This window comes from Salvelinus fontinalis, chromosome 9 (assembly GCF_029448725.1).
Source record: "Salvelinus fontinalis isolate EN_2023a chromosome 9, ASM2944872v1, whole genome shotgun sequence".
NCBI classification, from domain to species: Eukaryota; Metazoa; Chordata; class Actinopteri; order Salmoniformes; family Salmonidae; genus Salvelinus; species Salvelinus fontinalis.
The window spans coordinates 42498638-42511466 of record NC_074673.1 but is presented as its reverse complement, the minus strand read 5'-3'; the positions used below and the strand labels follow the sequence as shown (position 1 = coordinate 42511466).

Genomic DNA, 12829 nt, shown 5'->3' with positions numbered 1-12829 from the left:
TAAATAGCTACATACATATCATCACTTTCATTGAAACAATCAACAATTGTCAGTATCACAGTTTATAAATAGATATTTTGGTAAATGTTTTTGTCCATAATGTCTCTGATCTAAGCACTGTATCTTCAGATGTGTTCACCTCTTCACTCATTATTGGTAGTAGGCCATATCAATTGACTTGATTTCACTTTGGAACACCTGGTTGTACATCTGTAGAAGAGAGTACATTCTTATTAGTTTCAGACAAAATGTAGAATTCAAAGAGGACATGGGATACAAACTATCTGCTTTATAAATTGCTCTTTCTCAACAGAAGCAATTGGATAATATCAATTAGAAGATTACAGCCACTATTATAGAGGTGATATAGAGGCATATTTACCGGATATAAGGTCATGTCCTGATAGGAGACTGCTGACGTCAGGTAGTCTGGTTGTGGCTCTGTGTTGTTGGTACATGATGTGACCAGTGGCAGACAGTATTGATCATTGCTCTGGATGTTCCCCTGTAGTCTCTCCTGATACCATTGTCCAGACATGGAGCTTCCCTGAGGGCATTGTGGCATATACTGGCGTGGTGTGGTTTCCATCTCTCTTTTCAGGCATGGCTCCTTCTCGCTGAGCTCTAGCTGGGCTGAAAGGTGGGAGATGTACCTGATGGTGAGGCGCAGGGTCTCGATCTTGGTCAGAGTCTGTCCAGCCGGAGCCACAGAGGGGGGCAGGTAGGTCCTGAGGTGGTTGAGGGCTTTGGTCAGGTCTCTCATCCTCAGCTTCTCCCTCTCGCTGGCGCTCTCCCGCTTCTTCCCAGGGAACTTGGACCTAGACCTCTTCTCCTGAGCTGCGTCAAAACAGAACACTCAAAACATGAGCACAATGGCAGCTCTTCCTTTAAAGACCTCCAGGCCTCAAGAGGGCAGATAACCCAAAAAACACGGGTGGAACTAAAAAATTGAGCCAGGATTTCTGGAGGGACTACTTTTACATGCGCACCTGTCAGATAAGCATGGGTATAAAATGTTTGGTCCTCAACACATACACAGCTCATTGTTCAACCCTAAAGACGCAACTGGTATGTAATGTTTGGAATTATTTATTATGTTGCATCCAGTGCTTAGCAATTTACATGTTTAACTCTGGTAGGAATTTTGACTTTTGTTGTGGATATTTTCTGACTGCAGAAGTAATTGCTAGGGTGCTAGATTAAATTGTTTAAACGTTTACTTTATTCAAAGCCATGCTTTGTTGCTGTGTCATGCATTGTTTAGTGTAAAATAATGCATGTTTATTCTCTGTTTGTTTAAGGTTATCAACCTATTCCTATTCCTAGTGCTATTCCTAGTGCTAGTGCTATTCCTATTCCTAGTGCTATTCCTAGTGCTAGTGCTATTCCTATTGCTAGTGCTATTCCTATTCCCTATTCCTCTGTGATTCAACTACTCTATTCAACAAATCAACTATTTCAACATATTCAACAAATGGCATCAAAACCATAATAAAACACTGGAAAGGAATTGAGTTGTCCCTTTGCATCCTTCACGGGTTGAGCAAGCCGTTTTCAAGTTTGGGCAGAGCTGAAAATAATTATAACACCTAGACAACTTGACAGTTGATAACCAACGTGGCAGTGAAGACAAAAGGATTAACGGCCTGAAGTCAGGAAAGCTGTCGTCGCAGAGAGGAGTATTGGCTTACATCTCAAAATGGCGGAGGAAGCTCTTGGGAAAACAGTGAAGGAGCTGAAGCAAGAAAGAACTTTGGCTAAGAGTGCTTTTACCAAGCAAGCAAACTTCCTTAGCAGAGGTGCAAAACACATGACTAAGAGCGAACTGCGAGAGGAGTTCAAGAAGCTCACGTCGGAGGCAAGGAAGGTCAGTGAGACAAATGATGAATACAGGGCTGGACTTCTGGCAGGCATTGAAGCTGAAACCGATGAGGGTGAAGAAGCTGACCTGAGCAAGCAGCAGCAGACTGAACTTGAGAAGACATTCCAAGAATGCGAAGTACGATTGGATGAGGTCAGGGGGATGATCCAGTCCAACCTATGGCCTAGATACGGGGAGGACGAGGTGAAGTCTGCAATCAAAGAAGCTGAGACCGCCTGTGATGGAGTTGCTCAAATACCTGTTATTGCTGTAAATAGAGATGGCTTCGAGCTACGGTGGGATGGTGCGAAGGCACAAGTCCAAGATGCAATCACAAGCCTAGCAGAGTGGGAGATGTGGATTCCAGTAGCAGAAAAAGAACGGCTGGAAGCCAGAATAAAGAATCTGAAAGCATTCAGAAACAACCTTGAAGCAAGGAGGGCAGAATTTCTCACAGCGCAAAGAATTGCGGATGAGGATAAAGACAGAGGGAGAGTGCTGCAGATGCCCATGCCAGCTCCACATCCGACACTGAGAATAAAACCAACCTGTTTACCCAGGTTCAGTGGGTATAAAAGGAATTTCCATCGATGGAGGAGAGACTGGGAGAGTCTACAGAAGCAGGGGGAACCAACAGGCTCAGTCGAAGTAAAGAAAATCCAACTCATTGACAGTGTAGATGAGAGAATGTGCAGAGACCTCCGTTTGTCTACTTACAATACTGCTGAGGACATGTTCAGGGTGCTTGAGAACAGGTATGGAAACAAGTCTACAATTGCCTTGGAGATAATTGAGGATCTGGAGAAAGTTCCTGCTTTAAGAGCAAATCAGCCAGGGAAAGTTATCGACATGATCCAAACTATAGAGAAGGCACTGGATGATCTCACAGAGCTTGGAGGCACAGGGGCCATCAACAACCCTCTAGTGATCAGATCCATAGAAAGCAAGTTACCTGACAACATCAAGCGGGATTGGCTTGTCTTCATGGTTAACCCGAGGAATAATGTCACGCCGGACAATCACTTTGAAAACCTTCTTAAATTCCTGAAAACACAGGAGGAAATTCTTGAAAAATTAGAGCAGCTGGGAGGGAGTGAAAAGCCAGAGAAGAAATATGCTTGTGTGGAGAGGAGATATGCGTCCACACGTTCCACAAGGAAAGGCGGCTGTGTTGTCTGTGGAGATGAAAAGCATAGAGAAAAGATCTTCTTTTGCAAGCGTTTCAAAGAACTGAAGCCGGTGGAAAAGTTGGATGCTGTAGAAAAGCTGGGGGCCTGCAAGAGGTGCTTGGTCTGTCATGGAGAAGATGATGAATGCAAAGACACTTACCTGTGCAGGAAAAGAGACTGTAAGAAAGACCATCATTTCTTTCTTTGTCTGAAGGGAGATTTCAAGAGAAGTGACTCAGACAGAAGACAATCCAATGTGAGAAGGTATACGCTTACAGAGGAGCAGGAGGAATTGGTATCTAAGCTCTCCCCAGAGATGGCAGAGAAATTCAAGAAAGCATTCACCAACGCCACTGCGAAAACAAACTGTGTCAAAAATAATCAGCTGGGAGTGACTGAGTCAAGTGCAGTAGAAGAATTGCCAGTTATTCTAATGCTGCTCAAGGTAACTGCCAATGCAGGACAAAGAATTGGAACCCTGATCGACTTGGCATCGGACACAAACTACATCACTCACAGAGCTGCCAGAAGATTAAATCTTCGAAGTGAAAACATCACTTTAGTCGTTCATGGAGTCGGAGGAATGGCCATGAAGGTTAGAACCAGAAGATATCTCCTCAGAGTGAGGGTCAAAACGCCCATAGGCACGGAAAGAGCTCATGAGCTTATCTGCTATGGTTTGAATGAAATTGCCAACGTCCACAGAGTCATCAAACCTGAGCAACTCAAGAAGTTCTTCCCAGAAGTCAATCTAGGAGATCTGAGTAGACCGGAGAGTATTGAGCTACTGATAAGCCACCGCGAAGGAAGACTTGCTCCGCAAAGAGTGAAGGTGATTGGAGACCTTGTCTTGTGGGAAGGTCCGCTAGGAAAGACTGTTGGTGGAGCACATCCAGATCTGTTTGAAGAAGTGGATATAGCCGCACACAGGTCTGAAACACACTTTGCTCGATCCATGAAAGCAACTGCTGTCAAATATCAAGAGATAGCTAAGCTGTTCACAGCTGAAACCAAAGGAACAGTTGCTCACAGAGAGTTCTTGGATTGGTGGAAGTGGGACAGCATTGGAGCAGCTTGCGACCCAAAGTGTGGAGGATGCCGGTGCGGCAACTGTCAACCAGGAGGCAAAGAAATGACTCTGAGTGAGGAAAGAGAGCTGGAGATCATAAGGAAAGGCCTCACCTACATCAAAGCAGATGCTCACAGTGATGAACCCCACTGGGACACAAAATACCCCTGGATTCAAGATCCAAGTTCCCTTCCTGACAACAGGATTGGGGTGGAAGCCACCTTCTTGAGAACAGAAAAGCAACTCAAAAAAGAGCCAGAGTGGAGAATAGCATACACAGCTCAAGTCCATGAAATGGTCGAGAGAAGAGCAGCGAAGAAACTCACCAAAGAGCTCATTGCCAGCTGGAAGGGGCCAGTATGGTATGTCAGCCACTTGGTGGCAGCAAACCCGCACTCTCTCACAACACCTGTGAGACTGGTATGGAACAGCAGCCAGAAGTTTAGAGGGGTCAGCATGAATGACCTTCTGCTGAAAGGGCCTGATGTCCTCAATCCCATCCGAGCAGTACTACTCAGGTTCAGGAGAGGCGTCAATGCTGCCCTCGGCGACATTAAGAAAATGTACAATTCTGTGTGGTTGGAAGACCTGGAGATGCACCTCCACAGATTTCTCTGGAGAGACACTGAGGAGGAAGAGATTGAAGAGTATGCGATCACCAGAGTCAATATTGGCGATCGACCAGCAGGGTGCATTGCGCAATTGGCTATGAGAGAGACAAGCAAACTGCCCATGTTTGCTCACCTGGAGGAGGAACGTAGGATCCTTGAAGAGGATACCTATGTCGATGACATCCTGACTTCCCATAATGACTTGCAAAAGCTGGACCAGAACACCAAAAGTGTTGAAGAGATCCTGAAGGCAGGCGGCTTCGTCCTCAAGCCCTGGGTCCGGTCAGATCAAAGTGGGAGGCAGGAGATCGTACCAGAAGAACAAGGAGCGCAGTCAAGCACAGCACTCATTCTCCCAAACCAAATAAGGGAAGGATACAATAAAGCCCTTGGAGTTGGATACCTTGTTGAGGAGGATAGACTGTACCTCATGACTTCAATCAATTTCTCAAAGAGGAAAGGGAAAATGAGAGTCGGCCAAAATCTCCTTGATGAAGAGGTGAGAGGGAAAACTCCAAACCCACTGACGAGAAGAGAACTGCTGAGCCAGGTAGCTAGCCTGTATGACCCAATAGGCCTCGTCACACCTGCCAAACAAAAGGGCGCCATTCTTGTCAGAAAGGCGTTTCAGGAAGCTGGAGGCAAAACTCTGAACCGAGACACTTGGGAAAAACCTTTGTCTGAAAATTTGAGGGAAGAAGCCATCCAATTCTTTGAGGAATACACACGTCTTGGCCAAATCACCTTTCACAGAAGCCTCACACCAGCCAACTGGATTGGAAAACCATGGGGAATAACATTCTCTGATGGAAGTGACAAGAGCTATGGAGCCGTAGTGTACTTAAGATGGGAGACCCAGCAAGGCATCAAAGTCAGACTGGTTGAATCCAAAGCAAAGCTCACACCATTGGACCAAAAGGGAGAACCAGTAAAAGCTGAAATCTGCGGTGCTGTCTATGCAGCACGACTTCGGAAGTACGTTGAAAAGCACAGTCGAATAGAAATTGAACGATGGCTCCATCTACTGGACAGTCAAACTGTGTTGGGAGCAATCCAGAGAGACAGCTATGGATATCAAACTTTCTTTGCAAATAGAGTTGGAGAGATCCAGAAATCCACATCCATAGAAGACTGGTGGTGGATCCCAGGAAGCCTGAACAGTGCTGACATCATAACAAGAGGGGCAGCCCCAGAAGACCTCCAGGAAGATTCCATGTGGCAGGATGGACCAGCATTCCTGAGGAAACCTGTGAAAGAGTGGCCACATAAGTCAGCCAAAGAAATCGCTGCGTATGCCAAGGAAGGTATAAACAAACTTCGAAGGAAAGCTTTCTCAGCAGCACTGACCAGAGCGCAGGTCAAGAGAAACCAGAGTGATGCACAGCAAAATAACCCAGATGAACCCAAGACTCGGATCCGAAGATCACCAGCCGGCTCTGCGGTAACAAAACTGATTGACATCAGGAAATTCAGCAATCTGACCAGGCTGATCCGAGTCATTGCCTGGGTTTGGAGAGCCGCAACGAGATGGAAAGAAATGTTAACCAAGAATTCAGCCTCAGATAAACCAAAGTGGGAGGACGCTCTTTCAACAAACTGGAGGTACAGAGCCAAACAAGCTGTACTCACTGTCGGGGAGTGTGAGGATGCACTAAGAGACTTGTTCCTTGCAGCTCAAGAAGGTATAACCTTTCAAGATACCACTCTCAACAGACTCGCTGTTTACAGAGATAAAGAGACTGGGCTCTTAGTTTGTGGAGGAAGGTTCCAGATCTTTGATGAGGAGGAAACTGCCGTACCAATTCTACCATATGAGGCATGGATATCCACTCTCCTAGCTCAAGAGGCCCATGGTGCAAATCATGAAGAAATAGCAGGCACACTCCTCCGGATGAGGAAGAAAGCCTGGGTGATAAAAGGCCGGAAGCTGGCTAAAAAGAGAGTTGACAATTGTGTGGTGTGCAGAAAGGCCAGGGCCAGAAAATGCCAACAGATCATGAGTGACCTTCCATCCGAGCGGATAACACCAGCCAGACCATTTGAGTACACAACAGTGGACTTATTTGGACCGTATGAAGTCAAGGACGAGGTGAAAAAGAAAACCAAGCTCAAGGTGTGGGGTATTGTCTTCTGTTGCATGGTATCCAGAGCTATACACACAGATGTTGTCAGTGACCAGTCGACGGAAGGCTTCCTACTGGCTTACCAAAGATTCACGGCACTGAGAGGGCACCCAAAGAAATTGTGGTCAGATCCTGGAAAGAACTTTGTGGGTGCCAGACCTGCCCTCAAAGAACTCTACATCTTCTTGGATCAACTAGGTAAATCTGAGCTTGAAAATGAAGCTTCCAAGCATGGGACAGAATGGAGCTGGAAAATCCACCCAGCAGACTCCCCTCGCAGGAATGGAGCTGCAGAAGCAGCTGTTCGTACTGTGAAGCGGGCTTTGCACAACCTGGGAGGAGAAGGACTCTTCACATGGAGTGAGTTTCAAACATTTCTCTACACGGCTGCTAACCTTGCCAATGAGAGGCCCATAGATGCAAGAACTCAAAGCCGGGAGGACTGCATAGAATACATCAGCCCAAATTCCCTTCTGCTTGGACGGATTGGACCCAGAGGAGATCTTGGATGCTTTGATTTTGAAAGCTACCCATACAAAAGATTGAGAGCGATCCAAACAGAAGTTGACCGGTTCTGGAGGAAGTGGAGTCAGTTAGCTGGGCCCAATCTATTCGTGAGGAGTAAATGGCACACAACACATAGGAATGTGGCTGTTGGAGATGTTGTCTGGCTGGCTGACCAAAATGCCTGGAGGGGTCACTACAAACTAGCCAGAGTCATCAGTGTCAACATTGACAAGAAGGGCATCGTCAGAGATGTGCATGTCAGAACTTTTCCCAGCTACCCAGTCCCAACTGTGAAGCCTGCTCAAGAGAAGTCAAAGAAACTCTCAACTAAAATACCTGCTACGGTTCTTCATAGGGATGTCAGACGCATCATTGTTTTACTTCCTGTTGAAGAAGGAAGAGCCTGATAGCTGAAATCGAACATGCCCAACACAGAGGTTCGTGTGACCTCCTTCGGTTCAAGAACCAGGAGGTCAAGTGGGAGGTGTTGCGTCAAAACAGAACACTCAAAACATGAGCACAATGGCAGCTCTTCCTTTAAAGACCTCCAGGCCTCAAGAGGGCAGATAACCCAAAAAACACGGGTGGAACTAAAAAATTGAGCCAGGATTTCTGGAGGGACTACTTTTACATGCGCACCTGTCAGATAAGCATGGGTATAAAATGTTTGGTCCTCAACATACACACAGCTCATTGTTCAACCCTAAAGACGCAACTGGTATGTAATGTTTGGAATTATTTATTATGTTGCATCCAGTGCTTAGCAATTTACATGTTTAACTCTGGTAGGAATTTTGACTTTTGTTGTGGATATTTTCTGACTGCAGAAGTAATTGCTAGAAGTGCTAGATTAAATTGTTTAAACGTTTACTTTATTCAAAGCCATGCTTTGTTGCTGTGTCATGCATTGTTTAGTGTAAAATAATGCATGTTTATTCTCTGTTTAAGGTTATCAACCTATTCCTAGTGCTATTCCTAGTGCTAGTGCTATTCCTATTGCTAGTGCTATTCCTATTCCCTATTCCTCTGTGATTCAACTACTCTATTCAACAAATCAACTATTTCAACATATTCAACAAATGGCATCAAAACCATAATAAAACACTGGAAAGGAATTGAGTTGTCCCTTTGCATCCTTCACGGGTTGAGCAAGCCGTTTTCAAGTTTGGGCAGAGCTGAAAATAATTATAACACCTAGACAACTTGACAATTGACTTGATTTCACTTTGGAACACCTGGTTGTACATCTGTAGAAGAGAGTACATTCTTATTAGTTTCAGACAAAATGTAGAATTCAAAGAGGACATGGGATACAAACTATCTGCTTTATAAATTGCTCTTTCTCAACAGAAGCAATTGGATAATATCAATTAGAAGATTACAGCCACTATTATAGAGGTGATATAGAGGCATATTTACCGGATATAAGGTCATGTCCTGATAGGAGACTGCTGACGTCAGGTAGTCTGGTTGTGGCTCTGTGTTGTTGGTACATGATGTGACCAGTGGCAGACAGTATTGATCATTGCTCTGGATGTTCCCCTGTAGTCTCTCCTGATACCATTGTCCAGACATGGAGCTTCCCTGAGGGCATTGTGGCATATACTGGCGTGGTGTGGTTTCCATCTCTCTTTTCAGGCATGGCTCCTTCTCGCTGAGCTCTAGCTGGGCTGAAAGGTGGGAGATGTACCTGATGGTGAGGCGCAGGGTCTCGATCTTGGTCAGAGTCTGTCCAGCCGGAGCCACAGAGGGGGGCAGGTAGGTCCTGAGGTGGTTGAGGGCTTTGGTCAGGTCTCTCATCCTCAGCTTCTCCCTCTCGCTGGCGCTCTCCCGCTTCTTCCCAGGGAACTTGGACCTAGACCTCTTCTCCTGAGCTGGGAGTTTTTCTATCCTCTTTCTTTTGGCAACATGGCTGATGCAGCCTGAAGCGTTGGAATCGTCTTTCTCCTGACCACCTCCCCACTGTAAACAAGGGGGAGAGAGGCAGAAGGAGTCAATGGAGGAGGCAGGTGACAGGCTACTACAGGCACTGTAATAACCAGAGTCGGAGCTGGGACAGCTCGGCTTCAGAAAGCCATCACTGTCCAGCAGATGCTCTCCAGCCTGGAGAAACAAGAGTTTAGAGAAATCAACGGAATCCATTACTGCAGTGTTTTCTGACCTATGAATATCTTCAGTCTGTCTGTCCTTGGAGAGGTTGTGAGGAGTACTGGAAGACCCCAGAGCTGCTCCCCAATTTATCCTACAGGCAGGTGTGATATGGCACCTTCAGGGTGCCTGGACTTCAAAGTGCCCAAGTACAGATCACACTAGACTTACGGGGTCCCTGGGAAACACCATCCTAGAGCCAGGTGTTAGGTGGCAGGCAGATTAGAATGAAATCTGCATCAAGTTCAAGAATTCATGGTGGGAGAGATTATTGTTTTGAACAATTCATTAAATTGGGCAGTATCGGATAGGATTGTATTGATTATTACAATTTTGGGCAGCTTTTGAATATGCACAGAGGCCAAAAACTGGTTGACTGAAGGTTGTTTCCACACCATAAAGAAAAGCAATGTGATGACGCTGAATCAATGTGGAAAACTGATTGGATTTGCAAAAAATATTTTTTTTTTCAACCAACTTACATTTTTTTTGTTGATTTCACAGTGAAACGCAACCAAATGTAAATCAAAACTAGACGTTGAACTGACGTCTGTGCCCAGTGGGTGGGGACTGTTAAAAACAGTTATAATTATTATATTTGTGTTTTGGAATGGAGATTATGCAAATATATATAAAAACCCAAATACTGTCCTATATCTACACAACACATTGCCGGCCTTCAGCAGAATCTTATCATTCTCAATGACCAATAGTCCCATGGCTCTCAGCAGCCCTCACTGGTTAAAGAAGTGTGCCAGCTGTAATGTGTGAAGTTCACACCTCTCCTCTGTTTAGACAGGCAGACAACTCTTACACTGCCTTGGGAAACAGAGGGAATATAGCTGTTTTGACTATTATTTGCCAACCATATTGTTGTTTTTTCTCCCTTCATGCTGAGTACATTAAATGTCGTATCACAATTTATGGTGAGTCGTTGTTCTGAAGAGATTGGCTCTGCCAAGATCAAGGTGATGGGTGACTTTCTATGCAGCAATTGAATTAGTCACTGAATGCAAAAATAAATAATTGTCTGGGGATGTCTCAATGTGATATCACACATGTGGGTGAAAACTAGTCGATAGTAATTGTCTGTATACAAAACATGAAACTGGGCTCTAATGATAACTTTTGGAAAGAGTAATTTTATCATAAACAACCTCTAACTCCTTTTCCATATTCATAAACCCTGTGCACAGAAATAACATTGTGTTTCTGGGCCTGAGGTGCTATTTGGCACCTCTACCTTTCCCACCCCGGGAGTGTGGATTGCAGTGGTTGTGGAACTGGTCATAAGAGAATGTTCCCACAGAAGAGAGTCACATTTATCCCCTTCCCTCATAGGTGTAGAGCTGTGATGATGAGACCTAAAACATGGCCAGAATACACACACACACACACACACACACACACACACACACACACACACACACACACACACACACACACACACACACACACACACACACACACACACACACACATAACGTGTCTCACAGCAACACAACCAATGGTTCTTATTAATTTCTACAGTGAGTATAATATATATAATATAACATAATGCCCGCATTCCACAGTAGAGCCACATTTGGTAATAAAAAAAGGAGAATGGGTAGAATTAAAACTACTCGAGTAGTTGACTCTCTACTGACTGATTTCATTCTGTTTTTGAAAGGAAGCATGGTGATTTAGGAGACACCTCTGTGGCACTGACAGAACTGACAGATGCACTGAAGAACAGGTCAGAAGGTAACATTCCCGTCTCATCTCATAACCTCAGCATAAACTCTAAATCTGACCCTTCTGAATGTATTGCAATTGTAATATTATGAGTGTTTAGCTACTGGCTAGTTCATTGAGGTTAGTGAAGCCAAAATATGAGACATAGTTCTTTGCCATGATTTTGTATCGTAATAGTATTTTGTCGGTGTTACATTTTCTAACACTCATAACTTTTTGTATTATCAATTTTGAATGATGAAATATTAAGGAGTGACACGTAATAATAATATCTCTGCTTTGTATATTCTTGTATATTTTCTTTTCTTTTCTTGTATATGCTTCTCAACTCTAAAGGAGATTTCTAACATGTGATGATGGCCCCTTTAACCAGAATAAGGGATAAGCATAAGAAAATCTTGCCACCTTTAAGATCTTAGGTTGATTAGCAAATCAACGTGAACTAGTTTTATTTCCAGCTTGCATGGGGAATTGTATATTTCAGGTAAACAACATAAGTCTAATTATTTTCCTTTGTTGGTGTGTTTGGCTGGTGTAAGCTTTCTATTAACATATCAAATGCCCTTGGCAAGCTGATGAAACAGGCGCTTCATGTTAATTCCTCAGATATCCAACACCTCACCTCTCCAGTGATATGCATATCCTAGCTCATCCTCTCTCACATTAGGGTTGTTAAGATAAGGGATCATACTCTCTCTCCAGACTGAGAGGTGCCAAAGCGGTGTCTCTATTGACCTGAGGATCAGTTTGTCTCTCTGCGGCTTGATACATAACTGATACATAGCTGATGCATAGATTATAGCTAAATATCTAATGCATGGCAGATACATAGCTGTTGATACCTAGCTGTTACATAGTTTATATTTAACTAGGAAAGTCAGTTAAGAAAAAAATCTTATTTACAATGTCGTCCTACCCCGGCCAAACCTGGGCCAATTGTGCGCCGCCCGAAGGTACTCCCAATCATAGCCGGATGTGATACAGCCTGGAACTGAACCAGGGAATATAGTGAAGCCTCTTGCACTGAGATGTAGTGCCTTAGACCGCTGCGCCACTCAGAAGTTGATACTGAAACATAGCTGTTGATACCTAGCTGTTTCATAGTTGATACATAGTTGATACATAGTTGATACATTGTTGATACATAGTTGATACTGTTACATAGTTGATGCATAGTTGATACATAGTTTATACTATTACATAGTTGATACATAGTTGATATTGTTACATAGTTGATACATAGTTGATACATAGTTGATACTGTTACATAGTTGATATTGTTACATAGTTGATACATAGTTGATACATAGTTGATACTGTTACATAGTTGATACATAGTTGATACATAGTTGATACTGTTACATAGTTGATGCATAGTTGATATTGTTACATAGTTTATACATAGTTGATACATAGTTGCTACTGTTACATAGGGGATACATAGTTGATACATAGTTGATACATAGTTGATACATAGTTGATACTGTTACAAAGCTGTTACATAGTTGATACTGTTACATACAGTTGTAGTCGGAAGTTTACATACACTTAGGTTGGAGTCATTCGAACTCGTTTTTCAACCACCTCACAAATGTCTTGTTAAC

General features: G+C 43.9%; 1 protein-coding gene across 1 annotated transcript; it reads right to left on the bottom strand.

The window, feature by feature from the left end:
* Nucleotides 1-8666: 8666 nt before the first annotated feature.
* On the bottom strand, nt 8667-9680 carry LOC129861832 (mesoderm posterior protein 1-like). Its single transcript, XM_055932973.1, has 3 exons — nt 9660-9680; nt 8760-9443; nt 8667-8678 (listed from the first exon to the last, which is right to left on the bottom strand). The coding sequence occupies exons 1-3, from the start codon at nt 9678-9680 to the stop codon at nt 8667-8669; spliced, it is 717 nt and encodes a 238-aa protein (XP_055788948.1).
* Between the last annotated feature and the right edge of the window lie 3149 nt (nt 9681-12829).